This window comes from Petromyzon marinus, chromosome 34, assembly GCF_048934315.1.
Source record: "Petromyzon marinus isolate PM22_M1 ecotype Great Lakes invasive population chromosome 34, UKy_Petmar_22M1.pri1.0, whole genome shotgun sequence".
Taxonomy (NCBI): Eukaryota; Metazoa; Chordata; class Hyperoartia; order Petromyzontiformes; family Petromyzontidae; genus Petromyzon; species Petromyzon marinus.
Genome location: NC_133700.1, coordinates 11,423,741 through 11,450,646, shown reverse-complemented (window position 1 = coordinate 11,450,646; position 26,906 = coordinate 11,423,741). Strand labels below are relative to the sequence as shown.

General features: G+C 51.2%; 1 protein-coding gene across 3 annotated transcripts; it reads left to right on the top strand.

Annotated features, from left to right (window-relative positions):
- The first annotated feature begins 114 nt into the window (after positions 1-114).
- Positions 115-26,846, top strand: GPR155 (G protein-coupled receptor 155). 3 transcript variants are annotated; one of them, XM_076071717.1, is made up of 17 exons: positions 115-1,479; positions 8,755-9,372; positions 9,759-10,076; positions 10,447-10,621; positions 11,010-11,172; positions 13,726-13,881; positions 15,011-15,094; positions 15,618-15,738; positions 16,639-16,729; positions 17,247-17,340; positions 18,157-18,352; positions 18,635-18,739; positions 19,187-19,326; positions 20,204-20,299; positions 20,891-20,955; positions 21,741-21,899; positions 24,747-26,846. In XM_076071717.1, the coding sequence occupies exons 2-17, from the start codon at positions 8,877-8,879 to the stop codon at positions 25,021-25,023; spliced, it is 2,736 nt and encodes a 911-aa protein (XP_075927832.1). In that variant the 5' UTR covers positions 115-1,479; positions 8,755-8,876; the 3' UTR covers positions 25,024-26,846. The 3 variants fall into 3 exon arrangements, with proteins under 3 accessions (XP_075927832.1, XP_032821598.2, XP_032821599.1); XM_032965707.2 differs by lacking the exon at positions 115-1,479 and adding an exon at positions 1,610-1,963; XM_032965708.2 differs by lacking the exons at positions 115-1,479; positions 24,747-26,846 and adding exons at positions 1,611-1,963; positions 22,860-24,547.
- Positions 26,847-26,906: the final 60 nt, after the last annotated feature.

Sequence of the window (26,906 nt, the reverse complement as noted above, 5' to 3'; positions counted from 1 at the left end):
TCTCATTGCTCTGCCTCTGGGCAAGTTCCTTCCTTTGGCTGCTACTCCATCGTTCGTCTCGACCACCAATCATCATCACATGTTCCCGTAAGCCAAATGCCCTTCTGAATGAAAGTTTTCCAGCAGCATTTGTTTTTTGCAATTCCTGGACCGGTTTCAACTGTTGGAGCCTCATCAGCAGATTCAGGCGTGTTAGACGACATTGCGTGTTTATTATTAACGGCTCCAAAGTCTAAACATAGCCTGTAACTTTTATTGCACTCTCACTTAACATAGCCCTAACTCAGGTCTACACACAGGGGCAGTATTTTCTAGATTATATTTACTGCATGGAGCCCCCCCCCCCCCCACATGTCACAAGATGAGAGCGATGGAGACGACACGGAGAGATCTGAAAGCAGAAAAGAGAGATGCAGGCAAGATAGAGCTGAATGAATTATTCAATTGGGATCATACACATCAAACATCACCCTCCACTAGTGGACTCATGTTATGTTTGCAGACGAGGTCACCTTGTGTCCACAGTGACAGCTGCAACTGGGAGTGCCCTTTCAAATGTGTTGAAATTAGATGGAAAGCATCCTGAGACGCCCTGGTATATAGGAGGGTGCTGTGTATATAAAAAAAAATATTTATTGAAAAGATGCAGGCAAACTAGAGGTATACAATCGTGTGGTGATAGGGATGTAAGATTGACATGGAGTGATATAGAGCGAGATAACGTGAACATTTAAGTTGTTGGCATATGGCATGAGATAATAGGAGGGATGTCTTGCGATATCGTCAAGACGTTTATTGATGTCAATGCAGTGCTAAAATCACGCGCTTAACTGCAACTTGAGAAAATAGTGTTCTTATTAACTGACATTAAAGCCGATGTGGCAAAGCCAGGGACACAAAGTCCAGGTGGTTATCTACAAGATAAAACAGATAAAACAAACTGTTTATTTGGGTTGAAGTTTTGCTTTTATGTGCACACAGACAAACCACGTGCAAATGCTACCGTCACTGGTAACACATCGCGCTGTACAATGTGCCGAATAATAATCAGAGGTGGGTAGGCCACACGATGAGCCAGTGCCAACAATTGGCCAAACGCTAGGGTCCTTGATGTGTTTAAGATGCTTTCATGTAAGAGACAACCGGTGCATCTGGAGAAACCCCGCGCATTCGAGGGGAAGACACTAACCGCTCAACCAGAGCTATCAGTACTTTGAAACCTGCATTGCCTTTGTATAGTTCGCGTGTTGGTGTCCTCGAGTCGTGACAATCCGTTTCAAAGACAATGCGTGTATTATCAGAACACAGTTTGGTTGGTCAAAGGCCTGAGAATTGTAACGACTAATTACCCTGTATTGCCATATGGACGTATACACACGGAGGGTGCGTGCTCGCAACCTCAAGCCCAAACGTGACGCAACGCCCAGTCGGAGGCCGATAGCATCCTGGCCGTGGACAAGCGCGCGGACCACGCCATCGGTAAGCCCAACTTCAATCGTCGTTAACGCAAATGAATCGCGTTAATCGTCGTTAGCGGTGATTACCCTAATTGTGACAACGTGTTGTGTAAGGCGGCGGGGCGGGGCGGCGGCGGTGGGGGGAGCACGAGGGGGTGCTGCGACGGACGACCCCACGTGGTGGTGGTGTCGCCGCCTTCCCACAGCTCCCCTGCCCCCCCCCCCATCGAGAGCGAAGTGCCCCCGCCGAACGGAGCCGGCGCTTCCCCTTCGCGTCGTCGGCGAACCGTGAACGAAATCCGCATCGAATTAATTTGGCGACAATTTTGAAAAGGGACGCGCGCGGCCTCGCGCACAGCGAAGGCGTCGCTTTGGCGAGGCCGCCTCCACCGCCTCCTCCTCCTCTATTTGTGCCCAACGAGGCGGAGTTTTGACGCGCGGCGGAGTTGAGGCGTCGCGCCCAGCAGCAGCAGCAGGCAAGCGGCATGCCGAGCACTCATCAGGAGGTATGATGATGTTGCTTGACGGGGCAGTGCGCGTGCGTGCGTGCGCGTGCGTGACCGTCTTCAAGTCGACTCGGCAAACAACAGCAGCCGTCGGTGTCTGCGAGGCGGATCGCGCGGGTGGTTGGTGAAAGGCGGCCTAGCTCGAGTCGCGGTGTCGGCGCTGCCGCTCGACTCGCTCGACGTCGGCAGCTCGCACACCGCTGGTGCCGCGCTCCACGCGTGCCGTGCTCCACGGCTGCCCGTGCTCCACGGCTGCCGACACTCTGGCCGCCCGGCAGCGTGTGTTGCCGGGCGGCCAGAGTGTCCCGACGAGAGGATTCCTCTCGTGGGGAGCGGTGGCGCAGTGGTTAGCGGCACTGCGCTACCAACAGCGGCGGGCGTCCCGAGTTTTATTATTCATTCCCGGCGAGTGATATAAGAACCGCTGCGGTTCTGTTCCTGCTTTCAGCAATCCGCACTGACCATCGTGGTGAAGTATGGTCAACCCCCCCCCCCCCCACCATGATCAACAGCATGGGAAGGTGTGGATTCACAAGGGGATGCGGTTATATGTTATATTATTGATTTTACTATTATATATACACCACCACAACGCCTCTATACATACTCTAGACTCGAGTGGTATGGGATGTGTGTTTCGCATTTTCGTATGAGTAACATAAGAAAAACAACGTGAATCTCTTGTCAAACCACTCCTGGATGATTGCCTCCCCACGCCGTCCTGGTCATGGGGGTTTCTGACCATACTTCACCACACTGGCCAATGCAGATTGATGAAGAAAAGACCAGGTTTTGGTTCAGATATGACTCGCCACTGATGTTAGCCATCGCCTGGAATCGAACTCTGGTGGCCGGGTTCATAGCGCAGTGCGCTAACCACTGCACCACCGCTCCCAATCTGCACGGTGCTCTCTCGATATGGACTCTACAGTCATAGAGTTAAATATTTTATTTAATAGCAGGTGAGAGGTCACAGATACGAAATAGTTGTTTTTTTTTAAAGGAGACCTGGTAAATTGAAACGTAAATTACTCTCAAAATAAAACAAGAGTATACATGACCGTTATTCAATTGCAGAAATGATAGACCAGAGAATACAATTACCGTAAATGATATACACATTAGCCTCTGCAAAATATCACCCGGAATGCCTCTGGAGCTCTCGAAAGCTAAGCATGAAGTCGAGCCTGCTCAGTCCATTCAATAATTTCCTGACGACCAAAGCCACTCTGGATGAGTCCGATGGGGTCAAATCCACCAACCCGCAGCTACCGACTTGAGGAATGATGTCCAAATAACCCCCACGAGGCCTTCACCCAACAGTTGGATTGAGACAGAAGGGTTTAAACACGTAGCGTTACATATTAAGCACACAACAGCTCTCTGTGTGTGTGTGTCAATATGTACATCGCGCGAGCAGTGTGTACACGTGTTCTGCATGCACAGCAGCGAGTGAGGTGTTCGCACACGGCTGTGTGCAATGAGAGTGGGTGAGTGTGGACCGCATTGCGGAATTGTCGCCACGCACGAGGTTTAGATACACACGCACGCACGCGGATTTAATTACAATCAAGACAACTGTAAATCCACTGCTGGATGAAGGCCTGCCCCCCCCCCCCCCCCCAACGCCGGTCGTGGGGTTTGTTTGACATATTTCACCACGCGGTTCGGTGCAGCTTGGTGCGTTTGGGATGCCCAGGAATTTGGGAAGCTCAGAACGATTTCCGCCCTGGCCTGGGAGTCGAACTTGGGTGGCACGGTTAATAGGGCAGTGTGCCAAACCACCGTTGACATCGCTTCACGCCACACGATACGATTTAAATTCGATAGCATCGTCTCTCATCCCAGGTTCTTATCACCTAGTGAAATTCAAGAATCCTATTAATTCATGTCGATTACAACTGTAATTCGTGTTATTGGTTGCTGGTCGTTTTAGACATTTGGGTCTGTGCTCAGCAACAGTGGTTTAAAAAGAAGATCGTAAAATACAGTAATATTATGGCACACTAGCACACGGAAGGTAAAACAAAGCGTCCAATAACCGCATACATTTAAGTGTACATTTTTGCATGCCTGGTGTACTTGCAGATGACCGTAAAGGAATCCAGTAATTGCTGTGTGTTCACTGCTGGGAGTATGGGAGATGCAAATGCGTTGTGTTAGGCAGAGCACTTGGGTTAAAAATAATCGAGTGCTCTTGTGCATTACTTCAGGGCTACAGTGACGGCCTGGTTTTAGTTGATTAGGCAGATTTTTTTTAATCTGGTGTTGCAAGCCAGCCAGAAACTGGTGTAATGCCTCCTCGCCTGGATTTGCGCCAGTTAATTCTAGCGCCGAAGCTAGGCCTCACGTTTATTTGTTAAAACAAGCTGAGAACCAGAGATATCCGGTTATTGTCATGTTCAAGAGTAGCCAGGGCCAAGAGCGACCTCACTACCACAGCTATGTTTAGTTCAGGTTGTGTCCAGGTGAGGTTAGAACTCACAGAAGTTTGTCATGCAGAGAGAAATGTGCCGCGCTAATGTTGGTCGAGTTTTTGTTGTTGCTGCATTTGTAAAGAAAGTGACTGAGCTTGGGCCGGAACACGTCACAAGTATTGATGATGACCTGTGGTCGAGTATAATGACAGAGTGGAAGCCAAAGGAGGCAACATTCCCTAGAGCACGACTCTCATGGTCCGTGTTCAATCACGGCCCATGAGAGATGATGGTAACGGCTTGGGGAGACCATCATCCAGCAGTGCATAGATCATGGCTGCGTATGATGAAATATACGCATTCAATAGATATGCGAGTGTCTTTTTTAACATTTGTTTGTCAATAACATTCCAATCGCACTATCGTCAGCCATATAATGAACTGAATACATTTCCATTTGTAACTCGGTGAGCAGCATCAAAGAACACCCCATGAAGGCGATGTAACAACTTTAATTTGCGTCTTTATCCACTGTAGAGTCACACCTTTTATATAATTACATAACCTGCAAAGAGTGTTTCCTGTTAGACTGAAATGTTTAATTCTGAAAGCTGGAGTAAACCAAATTAAGTCAAAACAAAACGATGGTTTTATTTTTTTGGGCAGCCATTTGTGTCCAGCTGAGACAATGTATTGGCCACACTTGAGAACCTGGGTTAATCAGGCGTAGCTTAACCGAGTTGAACCCAGCATCTCAGCAGTATCGGCTCAGTGCTCTGGCACAGTATTACACCCTCTGAGTCACCCAGCCACTTGTTAATCTGCTTCTTTAGTATGGCTGAGAATTAAACCCTCGGCGTTCCTCCCTTCATGTTGAGGTTGGCGCGTGAGGCAGTGGACGGCCTCAGGAGTGAGCCTAATGAATGTGAAATGCTGCCAGCGAATGATGAAAGCAGGCAGTGGCGTTACCATGCCCTCCACTCTTTGAGGTTGGTGACCGCAGTCGCACTGTTTGGTTATTTTTTTATATTTACATTTGGCCCAGGAGCTGTTCATCTGTCTCCTGATTTATGAATATCATATCTCTTCACTGATTGGGCCCCTTTAACTACAAGTCCTACCACTGTTAATTTCGAATAAAAAAAACAGCTGATGATGTCCAGCTCTGACTTGTCCGTGAATAGCCCTTTTGGCGGATGGATGAGGATCTCCCCCCACATTGTGCAGGTCATGGGGGCTCTGGCTGTATTTCACCACTCCGCTCAGTGCGTGTTGGTAAAGGCAGGTAGTGTAGATGTAGGAGTGAAGTACAGTACGAGATATTTTCCTGTCCTGCCCACTGCTGCCCACAGCATAGCCCTGCGGCTCCCTACAGCACCCCTATTATGATGGTCGCCCATCCAAGCAGTATCCATTCTCAACCCTGCTTAGATTCTGCATACTGTATCCCAATTTTGTGTGCATTTTGGGGGGGATTTAGTTGTGGCACTAGGTCTGACTTGCTGGGGGGAATGGTGCGGGGGGGGGGTGGTGACCTGCTACCAATGATGGCTTTCAATAAAAAAATCCATTAAAAAATGTGCAACAAAACCCCCTGGTCGTTACCGACTTTTACTTTATGTTGTACTCTCCACGTAATGCAAAACAGTAAAGCACGCGTTGTCCCGACCAGCAGCCAGGCGGGGAGCATGTTGTGTTTCGGCTGCGTAGACGTTGTCCCGGGTTCCTGGAGACACGAGCGAATGTGTCGGTGAAATTGAAGCCGGGGCGCGGTGGCAAAGGTGCTGCTGCTGCTGGCTACCATTTGGGGTTTGCGCGTTGCCCAACAAACGAGGGCTTTGTCAGGCAACGTTGTCTGGCCAGGGTCAGAGTGGAGTGACCGAATTTGTAATTATTATTATTATTGTTGTTATTCCTGAATGGTCACGTTTATAACCAGCAGTGCCTTGCTCTGACCAGCTTAACCCCTGTCATGAAGCGTGGACCGTGTGATTGTTTTTCAGCGGCGCTTTCTGTTTTGTAAACGCGGGCGAAACGATTTGTCTGCTCGCAAGCGGGAACTTGTCCAGCAGAATAGGCTTGAACATTCCGTTTTGATGTGGCTGAAACTAGAAGGTTTAATTATTTTTTTAATCAAATCTGACGTTTAGTTCCACCTGATGGTGAAAGTCACTAGGCGTTCTAATGTGAAGTTGTATGAGAGTCGTTCATAGTTAACCCCCTCTTCTAGTTGCAAATGTGAAAGTAATATTAATCTTGACACGTTTTTCCAAGTGTTGTCCCATTGGTGTTGTAACATATTGATGCCCGAAGTCCATAATTCTTTAGGACGGGTACAAAGCCATTTGTCTTTCTCTGCTTTCAGTCTTAAACTTTTTAAACGATTTGTGAGCACTCAAACACAGTTCTGCATTTCAGGCGCATATCCTCCCTTTGGTTTCAAATCTTGGAAAATTTTCCTTCACCAGAAACCTCATTACACAAAGCATGCGTCGCCCACTGTTCAATGCCATCGTGGAATTACCCAGACTGCTTTGCGCAGCTGTAGGGCGTTCAGAAGTTGCCACGACTGCATGATGCCTGAACGGTGTGGAAGAGTAGGCCAAGTATCCCCTAGAGGTAGGGTCTAGAGCCCCCCCTCGAGTGGAGGCCCTTTTGCCAATTGTGGCATGAGGACACAATATGTGTGTGTGTGTATAGTGGGGAGCAGTAGTGTGGCGGTTATCGCGCTGCACTACGAACCCGGCGTGCCGAGTTCGATTCCCGCTCACGACCAACACCGTTGACGATTATCTGAACCGGTCCTGGACCTCCCCGAGGTCGACTCGGCCACAATTGAGTACCTGGCATGGTGTGTAAATATCACCACTAGGGAGACAAAGGCGGCCGGGCGTGGTGCTGTCCACCCACCCCCTCGTGTGCTGTGCCGGCCTTCATAGGTGCTCACTAACAGCACTTGCTCCTACCATCTGTTAAGGCTATACGGGGGATCTTTGTCTTTTGTGCGTGTATATAATTATATATAAAAAATGTGAACATGGTTATTTAAAGGCATTGTCCCAAAATACAGAGGGCAGCTGGCTCTGCACCCGACTGTCAGCTGACAGGTGGATTGGCGAGCCCATGGGTTTGGAAATTTGCCGTGAGCGGGCGTAACGGGGCAAAGGCCGTTCCTCCATACCGCGTTCACCACTGACGCTTCATTGCCATCCAATTAGAACGTTATTCCTGCCGTGTTTCATACGCCAGAGCCTTATTGATATAGTGTTTGCCAGATAGAGCCGTGAGAATTTTATTGTGTTATTTTATTAATTTATTAATTTATTCTCATTCTACGTGACTTTACTGAAAGAACCAAAGAAGACAGATAGAGCCTCTTTGCCTGGTGGATGAATTTGTGCATATCCGTGAAACATTTTAGATTTTTGTATCTTTTGGATAGTTTACATTTTGCAATAATTTCTCGTGCTTTCCTGCTTACAAAAGTGACCTCAGTTCCACTTTTCATGGATAAGAATCTCTAAAGCAAGTGATGCCACTCCCTGCCACGTGCTACTTTCAGATCAATTGGGAATAAACGTGTTCTTTTTTTCAGAAACTTTGTATCTAGGTCCGATTATTTTCATTTTCCAGATTAAACCGAAAATTAGCAACACATCCCTAATTGGTGTCGCACGGATGGTTCATCTTCCAGTCGTCCGAGTCCACCGCGTCGCAGTGGACGCTAAAGACCTGACGTTGTTCATCAGAAAAGAGGCCATTGCGTGCTGGCGTCAAAGGGTTCAAATTTGGCAAATTCGAAAGTTACAAAATTGAGACCATACATAGCGATCATCGCCCCCTTCTTGCAGACTAATGCCCCAGGTAACTCTTGCATATGGGACTACCCTGGTCGGGTTTTCAACTGATTTAACTCATCAACTTGAAACGAGATTGTGACTCCCCAATAAACTGAGTAACTGGTGTGGCGTGTGAGAACACCAGCACTGGAGACACGGTCATGGTGTTGGCCGTATTACCACCTTATGCTCTCTGCTGGCTTCAGTAGGTGTTCGCTAACGACACTTGTTGCAACACATGCTTTAGGCTGCACGGGGCACCTTTGTCTTTGTATGCACGTGCATGTAAGACATTGTCTTTAGGATCTGTCACATGCCTGATGAGTTCGGTTAACAAAATCTATTTTGCAAACAGTTTAGCACAACACGTGTTTGACATTGTGAAGAGGTCACGTGAATGGTGGTGGTGTCTGCACTCATAGCCAAGTTGTCGTGCAAAGTCGAGCCTGTTAAGTTCATGATTTCCATCATCAATGGAATGGAAATTAGAAACCTCATCCTGTTTGATGTAAAAACGTGACCTTCACTGCCTCAGGAAAAAGGAAGAGCTGCTGTTTGAAACCCCGGTCGCGTGGGTGGAAAACAGCCGCGCCTCCATCGCTACCGCGCAAACAAAGTCTCCCCACCACCACAAACAACACCGACGCCACCCACCTCATGGCGCTGCCGCAAAACTTCACGGCGACGCTCCTGCACGCTCCGCCGTCGTCGCCGACGCCGCAGTGGCCATTCCCAACCGATCCCAACGCCACGGACGATTACGGCGGCTCCGAGGGGTACCCGGACGGCGTGCCGCCCAACGTGGCGGTGGACCGCCTCTTCCCGGCACTGCTCGAGTGCTTCGGCACGGTGCTATGCGGCTACGCCGCCGGGCGCTCGGGCCTGGTGCCGCCGTCCGGCGCGCGGGGCCTCGGCGGGTTCGTGTCGTCGTTCGCGCTTCCCGCGCTTCTCTTTCGCAACATGGTGGTGCTGGACTTTGCGGTGGTGAGCTGGGGCTTCCTGCTGGCCGTGCTGGCCACCAAGGTGGCCGTGTTCGTGCTCGTGTGCGTCGTCACGCTCCTCACGGCCGCGCCGGCCTCGCGCTTCGCCAAGGCCGGCCTCTTCCCCATCTTTGCGACGCAGAGCAACGACTTTGCGCTTGGGTACCCCATCGGTGAGGCGGCCGATGTCCGTCGTTGCTGCCTGTCGTTTGTTGTCGTTTGTTGTCGTAGGTCTACGGAGAGGCCGCTCCCCTCGCCGTAACAAATTTAAAAAGTGTAGCCCTGCAGTTGCTTGCTCACGTAACTGCTGGTGGAAGGGCCTCCAATAGATGGCGCTCTCCGGTACCACTGCCACCCAGCGATTATAAAATGCCCATGAAGCAAATGTAAAAATGGCATCGCACAAGATCAGGACACCGATCGATAGAAAAACACGTGGAGGACGAAACTATAAGTAACAGTTATCAATTATAACTTCAGCACCATTGTCGATACGACTAAGTCGGTCACTGCGTGTACTGTCCGATTTGTCGTTTTTGCCGGCCGCTTGGTGTCGCAGTGCAAGCCCTGTACCAGGCCACCAACCCGGAGTATGTGCAGTACATCTACCTGGTGGCGCCCATCTCGCTGGTGCTGCTCAACCCCGTGGGCTTCGTCTTCTGCGAGCTGCAGCGCAGGCGCAACGTGGAGGTGGAGGGGCCCGGGGAGGAGGAGGAGGTGGAGGTGGAGGTTGAGGTGGGGGCGACAACGATGACGGCGCCGCCGCGAGCGCTCTCGGGCTGCTCCCGCGCTCTATCCTCGCTCCGAACTTGCGCCGGCGCCGTCCTGGGCGCCCTCGTCAACCCCGTGGTGCTTTCCTCCCTCGTCGGCCTGGCCGGTGAGCGGCCTCGAAACGACGTGGTTTTTTTCAAGACGACCGATAACTTCGTGTAAACTGGAGCGTATAATAATAATAATAAACGACGGTCGCAGGGCACGACTTGTGCAAGGCTTGCTTAAGAACTACAAACTATTGGTCGGGGTTTGAGAAGGGCGAGGATTCGGAGCGAGTAAAGAAGGGGAACGTCGTTCCGCTTTCACAGCGTATGACGACGCAGTGCCCGATCCACAAATACGAAGGGGACTTCACGCCGGTACGCTCCGCTGCTGCTGACGCGGTTGTCTGGCGTGACCACGTGAATGTGAAATTGTACGAGCTCTACGAAAGGTGCGCTTGTTCTACGAGTGGCGTTTTGGTGGTGGCGCAGGTAACTTCCTGCTGGCGCGCAAGGTTCCCGAGCTGGTGTCGCGGTTCCTGGACAGCCTGGGCGCCGCTTTCGGGGCGTCGGCGCAGTTCTACCTGGGCCTCTCCATGGTGGGGAAGATGCAGAGCCACACGCGCGGCACCGTCGTGTCCATCATCCTGCTCATCACCGCCAAAGTGTACGCCGGGGACTGCGGACACGGGGCGGGACACACCCTGACCCTCCAGCTTACGATGTCTGCTGACGGTTGCGTCGGTTGCTGTGCGTCCGGTGTCCTTTTCTCCGTCTGACGTTTTACTCGTCTGTTTGGGCGTTTAGCTGTCCAGCTATCTTCTGTATGTCAGTCAGCCTGCCTGCCTGTCCATTTGTCTGGCTTGTGGTCTGTCTGTATTTCAGTCTGCCTGAATACCAGTCTGCCGTTCTGTGTGTCCGCGCGTCTTTCCATCTGTCTGACTTCTCGGGTGTGAAGTTCAATTCAGACCGATTAACACCGTTCGATTCCCCTTGAAGATCAACTTGTCCCTGGGTGCTACCCTACGCACGTACCCGTGCGTACGTGCCCGCAGGCTGGTGTTCCCGCTGCTGTGCCGTGAGATGGTGGAGCTGTTGGAGACGAGGGGAGAGAAGAACCACACGAGCCTGCGCGACTTTGGCTTCCTCTACGGCGTCTTCCCCACGGCGCCCAGCGTCATCATCTACGCAAGCCGCTACGCTATGGAGATCGAGACGGTGCGCGAGGCCCTGCAGGACTCTCGTCCTCTCTGTGTGTTGTCTGTGGGTGTCAGTTTTTGTTTGTTTGTGCGGCCGGTATGTGTCTGTGTGTGTCCATAGGTGGGGAGCGGTGGTGTTAAGGTTGGAGCATTGCGTTACGAACCCGGCAATCCGAGTTCAGTTCCCCGCTTACGGCCAAGACCAGTGAGAATTATCTGAACCGGTCCTGGGCCTGCGCTAGGTCGACTCAGCCTCAAATGAGTACCTGGTGTTGTTGTAAACATCGCCACTAGAGAGACAGGCAGCTCGATGTGGTGCTGGCCACCCACCCCCTCGTATGCCATGCCAGCTTTCATAGGTGCTCGCTAACAGCACTTACCACAACATTGTCTTACGGCTATGTCACAGATGTGTGTCTTGTCTGTGTTGGTGTGTTCGTGTGCGTGCGCCCACATGTTTTCATCATGGGCGTTGTTTGACCGTACTTCACACTGGTCAATCCCGGTTGGGGAGGAGTGGTCTAGGGCTAGTTCAGATATAACTCGCCACTGATGTTAGCCGTGGCCCGGAATCAAGTTAAGGTGGCCAAGTTCATAGCGGAGCGCTACATCACTGCTCCACACATACAACAACAACAACCGCCATTCGCCACTAAGTGACGGTGACGTCACCACGACGCTTGTGCCAGGCTATGTGCACCCTGAGGCCACGTGAAGTGTCGAACGCCCGCTGGCAGGAGGTCACGGGGCAGACCCAGGTGCCACGGGTCGATTGACTGAGATGACTGGCTGATGCACCACCTGTGCCCCCTACTGTGCCAACCCGCTGTGCTTCAGCCACCCGGCGCTCCGCTCGTTGTTGTGAGCGTCGCTCCTCCGCCCTCCGTTGTTGTTGGAGGGCGACTACCTCCAACTGCCCAGTAGCGTCCTTCACGAGCCTCCTCCACAGAGGCCGATCTTGACACCGCTGGTACCAGTCATTGGCAAGTCCACTCAGCTCCTCGTCCTCCTGTACCATTCACTCCATCTCTTCTCTAGCCCATGCCGCGCCCGTTTAGCCCCCTCAATCCAGCCGAACAAAAGCTGTTTCGGCATGCGGTGGCTGGGCATGCGGGCTACATGACCCAGCCATCGCAGCCTTGCCCGCCGGAGGAGCTCACCGATGGGACCTTGCCCAGATCTTTCAAGGATTTTTGAGCTCCTCACACAATCCAGTCTGGTTAAACCCAGGATGGATCGTAGGCAGGCCAGTCTAAATGTTTCTAACCGGCGAAGATGTTCCATTAGGGGGGTCCACGTTTCGCAAGCGTAGAGAAGGGAGGGAATGACCGTGGCCGAGCGACAGACCAGGTAGCTTCCACACAGCGTTACGCAACCGATGAAAAGATATTGCCGCTCGACAAATTCGGAGTGAGACCTATGCTGTTAAACTGGAGACGGTCAGAAGCACACTGCCCAGGTATGGGAAACTCTCCACTCTCTTTTCTAGATTTGAAGCTTTCGTGACTGCAAGGATCCATACTCTTTGGTTCTATTCGGTAAAGTCACGTAGGTAAAAAATTAAAACAACAAAAATCACGACGTTTCGGCCACAACACAATGAAGGCCGCTTGTGTTGTGGCCGAAACGTCGTGATTTTTGTTTAATTTTTTTCTCCACTCTCTCCACAACTGCCCCATCACCGATTGGGAGTTGTGGGGGTGGAGTGTCCGATGGTACAAAATACCCAGGCAGGTGCTTAGTTTTGGTGGGGCTGATGGTAAGGCCCCACCTCTTAGTGGCATGCTCCAGCCTCAGCAGCAGCGTCTCCAACTCCTCCTCTAAATGAGCAGCTATTACCAAATCATCAGCATACATTACGTGGTTGAGCAATAGGGAGACATCCCTTGACCGCACCCGGGCATCGATCAGCCTCCCATTATATCTGTACCATATGGAGATTCCCCCGGTACAGCTATTGAAGGCATCACGAACTACGTGGTCAAAATAGATGTTAAATAATGTGGGAGCCAGAGGACATCCCTGTCACACCCCAAGGTGTACAGGGAATGGCTCTGACTCCCGGCCACGTAGTTTTACCCGGGCCCGCTCACCATCATGTAGGTCCTTAATGATCGTGAGCAGAGGGTCAGGTACTCCAAAAGCACGAAGAACAACCCAGAGCCCAGGCCTACTGATGGTATCTTAGGCCTTGACCAGGTCAATAAAGCAGAGATGTAGGTCTTGTTGGAATTCCCTACACCTCTGCTGTAGCAAACGGACAGAAAATATGGCATCTGTGCAGGACCGCCCTTTCCTGAAACCGCATACAGACAGATGCTCACACGCGTGTACGTTACACAACGTTATTGTGGTCAGCATCTGCGATGGGCAGGGCCACTGACAGAACGGCATTTGTGTTATTCAGTGAATCACCTCCATGTGCCCTGCAACATCACTGCACTGATCCACACCGGACTTGTGCATTCACAAACGATAACGGGATTGTCTCCCTCCCTCCGTCCCCTCCCTACCTCCATACCTCTCTCTCTCTCCCTGCCCGTGTGCGTTGCCGTGTGCGCGTACGGGGCAGCTGTCCACGGGCATGGTGGTGTGCACGTTCCTGTCGGCGCCGCTCATGTACGTCTCGTCGTGGCTGCTCGCCATGCCCAGGCTCGACGATCACGTGACGCGAGCCGTCCTGGACAGCGTGAGCTTCGACATCGGCATCGTCGGCCTCATCTTCCTGGTGAGCTTCGATCGTGACGCCGGTCCCTCTCCCGTTAAATCGTTCTCGTCCGTTAAACCACAAGCCGCGTTGCCCTGTCCTTGCTTCCCGTCTTTTTTGGTCCTCTGGTGCAGCGCCAGAGAGATGGGGGTGGCGCAGGTGGGGCCATTTCAGGCAGAACTCAAATCCCATGGGAGCTCAGAGGGGGGGCTCAGGGGGGGGCTTAGAGGGGGGGCTCAGAGGGGGGGCTCAGAGGGGGGGCTCAGAGGGGGGGCTCAGAGGGGGGCTTAGAGGGGGGGCTCAGAGGGGGGGCTCAGAGGGGGGGCTCAGGGGGGGGCTCAGAGGGGGGCTTAGAGGGGGGGCTTAGAGGGGGGGCTTAGAGGGGGGGCTCAGAGGGGGGGCTCAGAGGGGGGGCTCAGAGGGGGGGCTCAGAGGGGGGGCTCAGAGGGGGGGCTCAGAGGGGGGGCTCAGAGGGGGGGCTCAGAGGGGGGGCTCAGGGGGGGCTCAGAGGGGGGCTCAGAGTGGGGGCTCAGAGGGGGGCCTCATCTGGAAGTTTTGCCCCTGGCCTCTAAAAGCCTTTTGGTGGCCCAGCTGCAATGGTATTTGACAAATTAAGTGGAAATGCTAACGTAATGTTGCGTTTTTTTTCGTATAGTAATTGGTAACTGATCTAAGGCCATCAAATGGGTGCAATTAATAACCTGGTTTGTTGATGATGATGTCACATATGTCATTTATAGTTCCAGGAAAACCTTGTTGCTTCTCAAGATGTATTTTTCTGGATGATTCTGCACAAATATACTTAGAGGACACACTAGAGGAGTTTGTTGCATTTGGGGGGGGGGCGGAAACCAAAGCATTCGGAGCAAATCCACTTTGAAAATTATTCGCGCGCGAAGCTCCAAAATAACAGCTTCACCACTCGCTGCACTGCCGTCTTCAGCCACCTTGCAGCTCTTCAGCGGCTTTGGGAGTTTCACAATTCTTCGTGATCCTCCAACCCTTGTCTCCAAGAGCGCTGGTGGCGGTTTTCCGGATTCAAACCCAGGATCTTGGCTTTGTAGACGCATTGCTCATGACCTCTCATCATCCACACCCTCGCTGTTTGATGTCCCCGTGTGGTGCTGCTTGTCTGTTTGTTTTGTCCCAGGTCTGGGTGCTGGGTCTAGCGGTGCTGAGTCGCCGCTATCGTCAGCTGCCGCACTTCTTCTCCATCAATCTGTTCGCCGCCCAGGTGAGACGCTGAAAACCGGCACTTCGTTTCTCACCGAATATTTTCTGGGTCACTCATTGGCTGTAGTAGGTGGCATGTGACTGGTAGTAGCCACGGCCACAGTGAGAGGAATACTGTGTGCATTGTGCCATGTGCGGACGTATTTTCCGGATCGCGGACCCAGACAGACCCGGCTGAAATGTGTCCCCGTTGCGAACGTTTTTACCCACGTACGTTATATCTCGATGTTTTAGCCGTTTTGGTTTTCATTGCCTTTCCATCGTGTCGGGCATTTCTTAATTTTCCTTGCATATTTTCGGCGTCCTGTTAATTGTATTTCCGGTGTCACTTTATTAATCGCGTCCTCCCCTGTCCCCGTGCGCGTGCTATGCATCTCCACGTGTGCCTGCTGTGCGTGTGACCGCGGGCGTGCGCTTGCCACGTGTGCGTGCTGTGCGTGTGCTTGCCACGTGTTCGTGCTGTGCGTTTGACTGCGTGCGTGTGTCTGTGCTCGCGCGCCATGTGTGCCGTACCTATCGTGCAGCTGCTGACGTGTGTGGGTATGGTGTTCTGGCACGTGCTGGGCACGGGCGCCGGAACGCTGGCCCGGGTGCTCGCCTTCATTCTGCTCTACGCCCCCATGTGCAGCTCGTACCTCTGGACCGGTGGGTGCCGCCGTGCCGGCCTTACTAGCTGCTTGCTAACAGCGATGAGCTTTGGATTTCTGGTTTTTGGACTTTAAGACCCAAGTTTGGATTTTTTAAAAGAAAATTATAATCACTTCCGTTGTTCATGCAACTTAATGTAACCAATTTTTATTGTGCTAATGAATAAAAAACATTTTTTACACAGTTCCATCGATTAAACTGCATTCATTGTAACAATTTTTAGCTATTTATAATCATTTAAGCGAAAGTGATGTCATGACGGGAAAAGCGTGGAAGCAATACCACGTGAGTGAAGTTACTTCTTGTGATGTTATACAGTCTGAAACAACAACAACAACATTCGGGTCATCCGAAACTTGGTATCTATTGGAGAGCAGTAACGTATTGGTTAGCACACTGAGCAACAAACCTGTGACCTCCAGTTTGATTCCCGTTCAGGGCCACAATTATTGCCTAATATTTGAACTATTCCTGGGCTTTCCCTAAATCGACTCGGCCTTAAATAGGTACCTGGTATGATGTGTAAACATCCGGACTGGATAGTCAGCTTGTTCCTCCTGAATATATACGTGTATTGGGCAGTCATGGGTGATATACGCCTGATGAATTGCACCTCACTCATCTACCCGGGTGCCATAGAATTTCTAAACAAAAAAAAATACAGTTGTAGCCGGTTGCTTTTTTTGAATGCCACATGAAAGAAGCGGAAGCACTGGGGAGACGAGGGCAGGCGATCACGGTCCTGGCCACACCGTCTCCTTGTGCGTCGTATCGGCCTTCGTAATAACACTTGTCCCGACAGATTGTTTTGGCTCTACGGGGGATCTTTGTCTCCGTGTGGGCTACCGCGCGTGTGACACGCGTCGTGCGCTGCTGCTGCTGCTGCTGCTGCGGCAGGCATGACGGCGTTCTCGCTGCTGGTGCTGCAGGTGGCCGGGGAGAAGAGGACTCGCTCCTTCAAGGGCATGATGACAGTGGTGGCCTGGGGGTGAGCCACTCTCCCGCTTGATTCCCCAATTAACCGCCCCCCCCCCTCCCATCGACACTGACGCTTCAACAAGTTCGGGAAAAACGATGCGTATGCATGCCGGAAGCCGAAGGATTAGCAGTCGGGGCGGTCTCCTCGGCTGCCCCCGGGTCTGGAAGTTGCTTCCCCCCCCAGCGGTCTGCACTGCCGACTCCCTGTCCCTGTTCAAGTCCAGACTAGAGATCTCTTGTGTACGTGACCAACCGCCTCTCTCTGCAAAATAACTAAACCCGCTGCTGTTTATGTGCAGCGTCTTGATATGCGGTCACATTTAGATGGTACAGTACTGAGGTATAGGTGGATATGTGATGAGGCCCGGATATGTGAACATCTATAGAAAATAACAGTGACACCACCGTACACAAATACTGCACTCGGTGTAGGCGGATGATTCGCTTGGGTGGATATGGGACGGTCAGATATGTGACGTACCCTATGTAAATTTGTACGTATGTATATTTTTGTATCTCTCTTCCAGCCTGCCGGCATTTGCCGTGGGGATTCTGGTGGCGTTGAGTGGAGACATGCGCAAGTACGAGATCGACCCGGCGTTCTTCTGGGGACGCAGTCAGGTCTGTCGGCCGTAACCGCACGGGTCGTGCCGAGGCTCGGTTGTAGTAGCGCGGTTAATTTTGAGGATGGCATAAGTTCATCGGACCCTTTTTAATGAATGAGTGGAGATGCGTTGGCTTATGTGCATGTATGGTGCATGTCACTGTGTGTGTGGTGCATGTCACATGTGTGTGTGTGTGGTGCATGTCGTGTTTGTGTTACACGTGAGCTCTGCGTAGAATGCCACGTGTATTTTCCGTGGTGAGCAGCTGTTGTGTATGGTGGTGTCTATTGACTGTTGGTGTAAACCTCAGCAGCCAGTTTCGTTATCACGTGACTACGCCACTGAAGTATTTGCAGTGGCTCCCCCGTCTCTGTAAGCAACATGAATTCAGGGTCCTCTCGTTAATGTATGTCGAACTTCTTTCGCATCACACGTAGCCAACCATGCTAATCGAAGGTGCAGGGAAAGCTTTCGTGACTGCAGGGATTCATATTCTTGGTTCTTTGGGTTCAGTTATTTCGGTAAAACCACACCTGATGATGATTGCTTGTGTTGCAATCGAAACGTCGTGAGAATTTTATTGTTTTATTTTTATTATTTTATTATTTTCCTTCTACGTGACTTTACCGAAAGAACCAAGAATGCAAAAAGCAGTTCTAAAAAAATGAGTTTTCAATTGAGAGATTGTAAACCTGCAACGCTGTCGATAACGTGGCGCTGGCTGTCTAACTGATTTTACTTCATTGTCTTAGTGGGTTCCTCCCACAATGCCCTGCAAGCCCTAATTGTTGTACTTGCACGGTGGTGGTTGTGGGGGGGGGTGGGGGAGCAGGTGGTGATGACGGTGGTGATGTTGGCTGTGAGCATTCTGCTCGGAGCCACCTCGCTCATCGTTCTCGGGCGGCGTAGCGGCGCCCAGCGTCCGTACGAGGCCCTGAGCAAAGAGGGGCCAGAGAGCACGCGGGTGCCGGATGACGCCCCCTCTCCGCCTCCTGAGCCGGCCCCCAACGGCACCTTGGAGACGCACGGTAGGCACGCATATACGCGCACACGCAAAGACGAAGGTCCCCCTCGCCGGACTGCGATATGAAGCCCCGGTAACCTCAGTTGATTCCCGGCCACGCCCAGCATCAGTGTTGGGGCGATATCCGAACTGGTCGTGGGCTTCCCCTTTCACCAACCTGCACTTACCAGCATGGCGATTCTTATGGCCGACAACAATCAAACGTGGAGCTAAAAGTGGCGGAACTTAATGTTGCGTGGACCTGTCCTCTGCCCCCCGCTACCCGCTGCCCCTCTGCCCCCTTCAGCGCCGTGCGAGGGTGAGTGCCCGTGCTCGGGGTCGGAATGCTGCGCGAGCACGCGGTCCCTCCCGGTCGTGGCGGCCGCCGGCGACCCCGCCGACCCCGCCGCCGGTAAACGTCCCGCGTCTCCGGAATGCGGGGGACCACGGTGCCACGCGGCACCGTTCTTCACTACTCGTTCGCACGCACGCAAGCTCACTCGTATATGCCGATGCAAAAACAACAAATCACTGCCGGCCGCTAAGTGGTGCTCGTGCCAGGCGAGGTGCACTTCGAGGCCGCGTGATGCGTCGCGTTATGGGTTTACGTGACCGAGATGACACTCGGCACGCCCCCGCATACACACTTGCATACATACGAACGCGGGCAGTTGCACGCGCGCCACGGGTGTGCTGTCAAGCGATTTCGTGACCAACATTGGCAGCAGGGAGGTGGACAGACGGGCATGCATCGTGCCAGATGCACCGCTTCTCTTTGCAACGCGACACATGCGCTGCCCATGACAGGCACTCGCTAACCGCCCTCGCCCCTTGTTTCTCACGGGACCTCTCCGTGCAGTGGCGCGCTGCCTGGGCCCTTGCGGGCCGGGCGACTGTGCGCTGGCCGACGAGGAGCGGGCCAGGGTCCTGGAGCGCGAAGACCCCCAGGCTGGCCGTCACGTCCTCCTCTGCCTCCTCCTCCTCATCGCCATGTTCCTGGTGGGGACGGCTACCTCCCACTCCCAATCTCGTGCCCTGGGTGGTGTTTAAATCCCAGCTGTGGGTATCGTTCAGAGAGCCAAGCAATAGTCGTGGTGGTAATATCATACGCCTTTGATCCTGTGCCTTGGAGGCAAGGGTTGGTGGATCACATTCAAAGCCGCTCGGCTAGAAAATGGCAGGACGCTGGATGGTCAAAAGTTTTTTGGAGGCCCGGGGCAAATTCCAGATGAGGCCTCCTCTGAAGCTCCCTGGGATCTGAGACCCAGGACAAACTGCCCCACCTCTTCTGCATCTATGCAACCATGGCGTAGAGCAAGTTCATTTTGCGAACCCATCTGCGCGGACCTTTTGAGTCTAATTCCCCCCCTTCCCCCCCCACTACATCGGAGTATTCCGATGTAGCAGGACTCTTGCAAAATTAGCTTCCCACCTCTTCTGCATCTATGCAACCATGGCGTAGAGCAAGTTCATTTTGCAAACCCATCTGTGCGGACCTTTTGAGTCTAATTCCCCCCCTTCCCCCCCCACTACATCGGAGTATTCCGATGTAGCAGGACTCTTGCAAAATTAGCTTCGAAACTAGTTGAGGCTATCCTGGATAAATGATGGACATGCCATTATCACATTCTAGTTTGCCTTCAGTACTAGATATACACACTCTGACGTGTTTTACAGTTGTCTCCCTACAATAAACGCATCGGTTAGTTTAGCGAACTTGTCGTACGTGACTCTTGCTCTACCCGGACCTATCTTGATCCGCCCCCTTGGCAGCCTTCTTCTCGGTTGAGTTCCGACTGCTGGCCACCGGTACTGACGCCGCCACCGCCTGCTGCCTCTCTCTCCCCCCCCCCCCGTCCCGGTCTCGCGTGCGTAGAGCATGTGCACGGGACTGTGGTGGCTTCTAAGCTCGACGATCGGCGGCCCCTACCTCGAGTTTAAATTCACCTGCGCCGTCTGCAACTTTGGCCAGGTGAGGCGCCGCGAGTCCACCCGTTTAATGTCCCCGTCGTCCTCGTTATCGCCGACGTTCTATATATCGGGTGGGGAATGCCCTTCCTTCAGGAGGGTCCAAAAAGACTTTGTCGCCTAAATTTGTCGGCAAACCACAAGCAGACGCTCACCCCCAGTGATTCGGAAAAAATGCGAAACGTAAAACGAGGCCTCGCCTTTACCCGCACTCAAATTGTTCTTGTTGTCGTCTGGTTGCGGCAAATTACTTTGAAATATGCCCAAGCTTTGGGGAGGAATGTGGTCGGGGAGAAAAGCCGCATAGATTCATTAGCATCGACTCTCACGCTCGCGATGCACGCATCCAATTGACGGGAGTAAGAAATGCATGTTTTTTTTCCCATCTGTATATATTGTATGTAATCGGGTTTGTGCCATCACTGCAGCCGCTAGAGGTGCTATCGATCACAAGCAAGTTTAACAAGTAATAGGCAATTTGTTTTGCTTGAATTGGCGGCTTTGAATCATGACAATTCATGGAATTGCCAGAGTGAGGGTGATAGTGCCTGGTGAATTGCCAATTCGTTTTGTTTTTGTTTTGAATTCTACTCAGGGTTTCTTGTCGTTTGTTCTCTTCGGACTGGACAAACACCTCATCATCATCCCCTTCAAAAGGAGGTGCGGTTCCCACCACAGCATTCCCTCATGTTGTGACCCCGGTGTGTTGTACACGGCCCGCAGAAGGCACTCTTAGCAACGGTGAAACAAGATCATCTTGATTTGGTGCTTTCGTGACTGCAGGAATAACTCTTTGTTTTTTTCGGTAAAGTCACGTAGAAATAAGAAATAATAAAATAAAATCATATTATGTAATTTTATTTTATTATTATTTCTTATTTCTACGTGACTTTACCAAAAAAACCAAAGAGTAAACAAGATCATGTTCTTAAATCATTCATGACGGTAACGCAGGTCGCCCTTACACAAGAAGCAACTATTATTCATGAGTGCTAATGGGTTTCTTAATCTCCTGCTTAAGCAAAGAATACAAGCAGATCATCTACGTGCAGAATTATTATTTTAATTTCACTTATTCTTAGCTCGTTCGGTAAAGTCACGTTGAAGGGAAGGGAAACAATATAAAACAATATAAAACAATAAAATAATAATAATATATATATTTATTGTTTTATATATATTTTATTGTATACCTTCAACGTGACTTTACCGAAAGAGCTAAGAATATGAATTACTGGAGTCACGAAAGCTTTAAATCAAAATTTAATTGAACTGTTCCATTTTAGCTTTGTTTCTCTCCGTTCTAATTGTGCCATTGATGTCATCTTACGAGACAAATAAATCATCCATTTGGAACTGTTTGCAGCTAACGGAGGAAAGCTGGTGCCCGTCCAGCGGAGGCGTTGTCACAGAACTGTTGTTGTTGTGCGATGCCGACGGGGCAGGCTGCAGAGGCTGTGGGGCAGTGCGGCTCTGAGCCCTTCCCCTCGTGGCCCCACTTCAGGGCCCCTGCGAGGACCCAACAAAGAGGTGGCCATGACGTGCCGGCAATTCCTGCACTTCCACCGCGAGCGCTGCTGCGGTGACATTGTGCACGAGCGCAGGTACGCACACGCCGCTCGGCACGAAGTCCGACGTTTCGCTCCGCACTCTTGGGAGCTTCTTAAAACAAATGTTGTTGAGTAGCTCCGAGTATCCCTCGATTTATACCCAACACATCGCGAGGGCCAAATGATAATACCCGCGAAATGCTTCCGCTGGACTACCGCAGTACAAATTTGAATCCGTACAGCGTTTCAATGTCGCCGCATCTCAAGACAATGCACGCGAGGGAGAGGTGTCATGTGACAATTAAAGCATGTGGACATGTGGCAATGAAAATCATGTGGCATTGGGAGAGCAGAGGAAGTAATTATATATTCCCATACATTTTTCAAACATGAGAGAAAATTTTGATTTAAAGCTTTCGTGACTGCAGGGATTCATATTCTTGGTTCTTTCGGTAAAGTCACGTAGAAGGGAAACAATAAAATAATAAAAAAATTCTCACGACGTTTCGACTGCAACACAAGCAATCATCATCAGGTGTGAAAACCACAGCAAGAAAATTTGAAAAAAATGGCGTTTTTTTTTAACGTTAGCACCACGGAGAGCGATTTTATTTTTGTTTCCCTTCTACGTGACTTTACCGAAAGAACCAAGAATATGAGAGAAAATGTTACGGTGTTCGAGGAGAGAAAAGTGAGCCATAGGCAGAGCAGAGGAACGGCTAAAGCCGAGACGGCAACAGGGGCGAGGGCGAGTTGGCAGCGTGGACGACCGAGAGGGAGCAGCACACGGGAGACGGAGCGGCTCTTTAACTACCTCTTGACGACGGATGACTAACGTCCTTGATGACGAGGAGTGATTTCTTCAGGTCTGTCTGCGGGAACTTACCTGTCTTTTTCTCTTTGTCTGCCTTTGTTTTTTTTTTCTCTTGGCGGTGGTGGTTTCTCTTTTCTTGTGCTGTTTCTTTGCTTATGTTTTTCTTCATTGCATTTTCCTTACTGCCCGCGCCTCTCCAGTTGTTGCACCGATGCTGCGGCGGTCGGAATTCGCGAATGCTCTTTGTGATTTTAACGTTTGGAAGGGGAACAAAAGTAAAAAAAAAACATATTTAACGTTTTGAGAGGTAGAAAAAAATGTTATCAGTTTCATTTCTAAAATCTTGACAACCGCATGGGACAAGTGGCGTGAGGAGCGCCGGCATCGGGGGGTGATGGGGGGTGACTTTTGAATGTCGCCCTGTGTGGTTATTGAGATTTGGTTTGGGGTGCCGCCGACACAAAACCAGCCTTGCCTTGGCACGCTCTCTCGCTTGAGCTGCTGCTGCCCCGAACGTGGCGCGTAAACGGATGCGAACATTCCTCAAAACGAAGCCATGAAGCGACAGACTCGATGACATTGTACGGAACGCTTGCACAAAGCAGGCAGGTGCCGCCTTAGTTGCGTTCGAAACTTCGGTCTAAGTTAACGATGTTTTGGTTGGCAATTTTTCGTTTAATATTTCGGTAATATAAATATTAATATACACGTAAAATAACCGGGCGATGAAGTGTTTAACAGTAATGTCGCTTATCAAAACTTTAAATAATTCTACGCGTGCCGTTAGCCGTTCCTTTTGAAAAGCGATTCGCATTTTAAACGAGCGAATGTTTTTTGGCAAAACACGCTCGCAGAGTTGGCGGAGAGAGGCGCGTCGAGTGAGCCCACATGGATCGCTCGCTCTGTCTTTTTATTGAGCTGGGTGGATGGCTTCCGCCGACCAGAACCAGCGTCCGAGCATCTTGACGCATTCGACTCGGAAGTGCGTAGTTTTATTCGGACACGGGCGACCGCCAAATCGAGAATTGAGGGAACCGTTTTGTTGAGGAAGCCGTCTCGTAAGGAATTGGGTGACGGTAGAGTAGGGCATCATCTCCGAGCGGTTTGAGGTCAGTCTGCCTTGCAGCCACGTCGTACAACTTTCCCAAGTGTGGGCTGCCGGGTTAGGCTTCTTCTCTCGCATTTCTTCTCTCCAGCTTTCGCCACGCACGACTGCGGGAAGCTTTGGCAGCTGAAGCTTCAGCAGCCGAAGCTTCCCGCAGAGAGAAGTTAAGCGAGAGAAGAAATGCTCAAGGCGCCGCCTAACCTAGAAAGACCATTTAACAGAAATAAAGCGACACTGCTGCCCCGCAGCAGTAGCGCGTGGTAAAAGCTTGCGAGCGGAAATGTTCAACACGAGGTTTAACCCAGAAGACTCCGCTACGATTACGAGTGGCTACGAAAGCCTCCGTGCTAGACTGGTGCAACTTTGTTCTTTGCCAGAGTTGATGTGGACATTCCATGCCCGACATTGTTAAATGTCATCCGTGGATTGTTTTAGCAATGTGACGATTCTTAACACGCAAGATGTTGGCTTTCAGTTTTACAGCATTTGAAAAGCGGTAGATGTTCATGAGTAAAAAGTTTACTCTTTTTTAAAACACAAGTAGTTCTTCCGTTACTGTGGAATTTGAACATTCATACTCTAGGTTTGTAATGAGTCATGCAGCAAAGTACACAACCGTAATATTAATTCCTGAAGTTATTGAGGTTGGCGTGTGTACCTTTTTGTAAATAGACTGCTGGCTGTGGGCCTCTGTACGCAGTGCGGGTCGTGGGGGTTACTTGACCATACTTCACCACGCTAGCCAGTGGCAGCTTCATGAAGGCGCAGAGGGTGCGTGGATGTGGGATCACATAAGCTACAAAGCAGTGTGTGGATCATTGTTATCTAGTAAAGATACCGGTAGCGCCAATGATGATTACATTCATAGCAGCAGCAACGATGATGATGATGATGATAAAGAGAGAGCGCCGCCACAAAACGGGTTGAACCGGAGCTCTGGGCCGACCGGCGGTGGGGGGCCGTGGCTTGGCCGACACCACAGGTGTGGCCGGCGCCGCGTGCGTGTCTGCCTGGGCTCGGAGCTCGTCGGCTGGCTGGTGGCGGCGGGCCTGAGCGAGGATCGCGACGGAGCAACGCGCTACGCCGAGCGCCTGCTGTGCGGCGGCGTCATCGCGCGCCTCGCCGAGGCCGGCGGACGACGAGAAGACGGCGGCGGCGGCGGAGGAGCAAAGGACGACTACAGCACCGCGGCGGCGCTCGATTTCCTCGACGCTCCCCTTTACTACCGCGTCGCGCCGCCACCGGTCGAAGACTGGTGATGGGACGATCGTCGCCGGTGAACAGTGGTTGGCAGTGCTCGTCGCCTGGGAACAACGTTCATCTGCCAATGGGAAGCGACTGGACCGGTGAACTAAGATCATTGTGTACAATGCTCGCCCGTCATCGTTGAATGACGCACGCCGCCTGGGGAATGCTCGTCCATTGCTGGCGACCGACGGCTGCGCTGGTTGACCGACGCCTGCGGTTGGTCAACGTCGCTCATTGCCCTGCTGAACAAGGCTCATCGCTGGTTACCGATGATCGACTTCACGCTGGTGAACAACTCGTGGCTCGTGAGCGACGCCGTTGATCTGGGGGAGCAACGCGCATCATAGATCAATGATTCGTATCTCCCATCGACGAGCGATGCAGGGAAACCCATCGTACTCCAGTAAAACAAAACTTAGCCTCCAAAACGGATAAGCGAGGATTATGAAGAGGACTTAGCAGGCAAGCGCGATGTGCGATGCCATTACCAATGGCACGAGCGCAACGATTCCTTGGCATCTTTTGCACACCCCGCATGCGCTCAACTTGGTACAAATGCGTGCACGCATTAAATGTTGCACCCTTGGCTGTGCTAGTGCAGTGTTCGTTATGAACCTTGTCGCATTTTAATCGCCGATGTCCCACTTTCCTTTCCGCAGCATGTGCAAGGGCGGCTCGATTTTCTTCCGCGAAAACAAACTCCCAGTATTTAAACGCTCCTATTAAAACGATACCCTTTTTGTGTTTTAAAAAACTAAAAATACACCAAACAACTTCTCGTTGCAGTAAAAGTAAAGTCGTGAAAATGAACGTAGTGTTTACCACCTGAATACTCGAATGCAAATTTGTGTTTACCACCTGAATACTCGAATGCAAATGTGTTTCGTTATACTACCAGTACCCAAGTTCTGTGCGCGCGCGTGAGTTTGTACGCTCGTATTTATGCGGCAATTACAGTATTTTTTTTTAATTGTCCAACGGAATGCAAATGCTAATACCCCCGCCACCTTTCCGATTAGCTGCACTGGGGTGGGGGTCGGGAGTTTTGCTTTGTCTGGGTACTGGAAAACTTGGGCTGGAAGACACTTTTATTGCACCCAGAGTGGATTGCGGATTCTAGGAGAGGAGTCTTTAGCTCCGCCTGACGGTGGCGTCAGGCGGAGCAGTGGGAATGGATAATCGGGACTGCGATCGCGTAAGACCAGTGAACAAGCCCGGGCCAGCTCCATACAAAAAGCGAGCCTTCACAATGAAAAAAAATACATAGGAATCAAGTTTCATAGGGAACGGTGGATTGCTTGGGGTGTAATAATGCACCGATGAAATCTATTTAAAATCGATCCTTATTCTCGTAACACATACATCAAGTTACGTGAGAACAGAGTAAATTTTACGGGTGTGTTTAATGTTTACGAGTTGATCCTATGACCCCAAGCAGCCATTCAAGTCCCCATCAATGTGCCACGTTTAAATAATTGACTTGCGATCCCAAATCAGAACGGGAATCTCAAACAGGGCCTTGCACGTCCGAAACTTTGCAGACCCAGCTTGTGCCGGATGATAAATGGAACATTTGGCGCCATTTAAAAATAGTCAAAAACATTTATTCCCAATGGCTGCTCGGATTCAGCAGTTGCATAAAGGTCACTGGTCCACATAAGGTCACTGATTCACGCGAAGGTAATAGTTAACAAGGAAGGTTCACTCAAGAATTAATAGTTGGAACGGCTTGTGATGAAATAGAATACATGTGCTTACTGTACAATAAGTAAATGGGGAGGCAGAGCTAAAATGAATGCGTTTTTGCATGAAAATAAAATACTTGGGTTTACAATTCTGATTGCGAGGCATTGCTAATTAATCAAAGTGGAATTGTTCATTGATGGGCTTAAGC

Coding starts and splice junctions, on each gene's coding strand:
- GPR155 (XM_076071717.1), top strand. CDS start 8,877: ATGGCGCTGCCGCAAAACTTCACGGCGACGCTCCTGCACGCTCCGCCG. Junction 9,373..9,758: donor TGCGCTTGGGTACCCCATCG/GTGAGGCGGCCG, acceptor TTGGTGTCGCAG/TGCAAGCCCTGTACCAGGCC. Junction 15,095..15,617: donor TCAATCTGTTCGCCGCCCAG/GTGAGACGCTGA, acceptor CCTATCGTGCAG/CTGCTGACGTGTGTGGGTAT.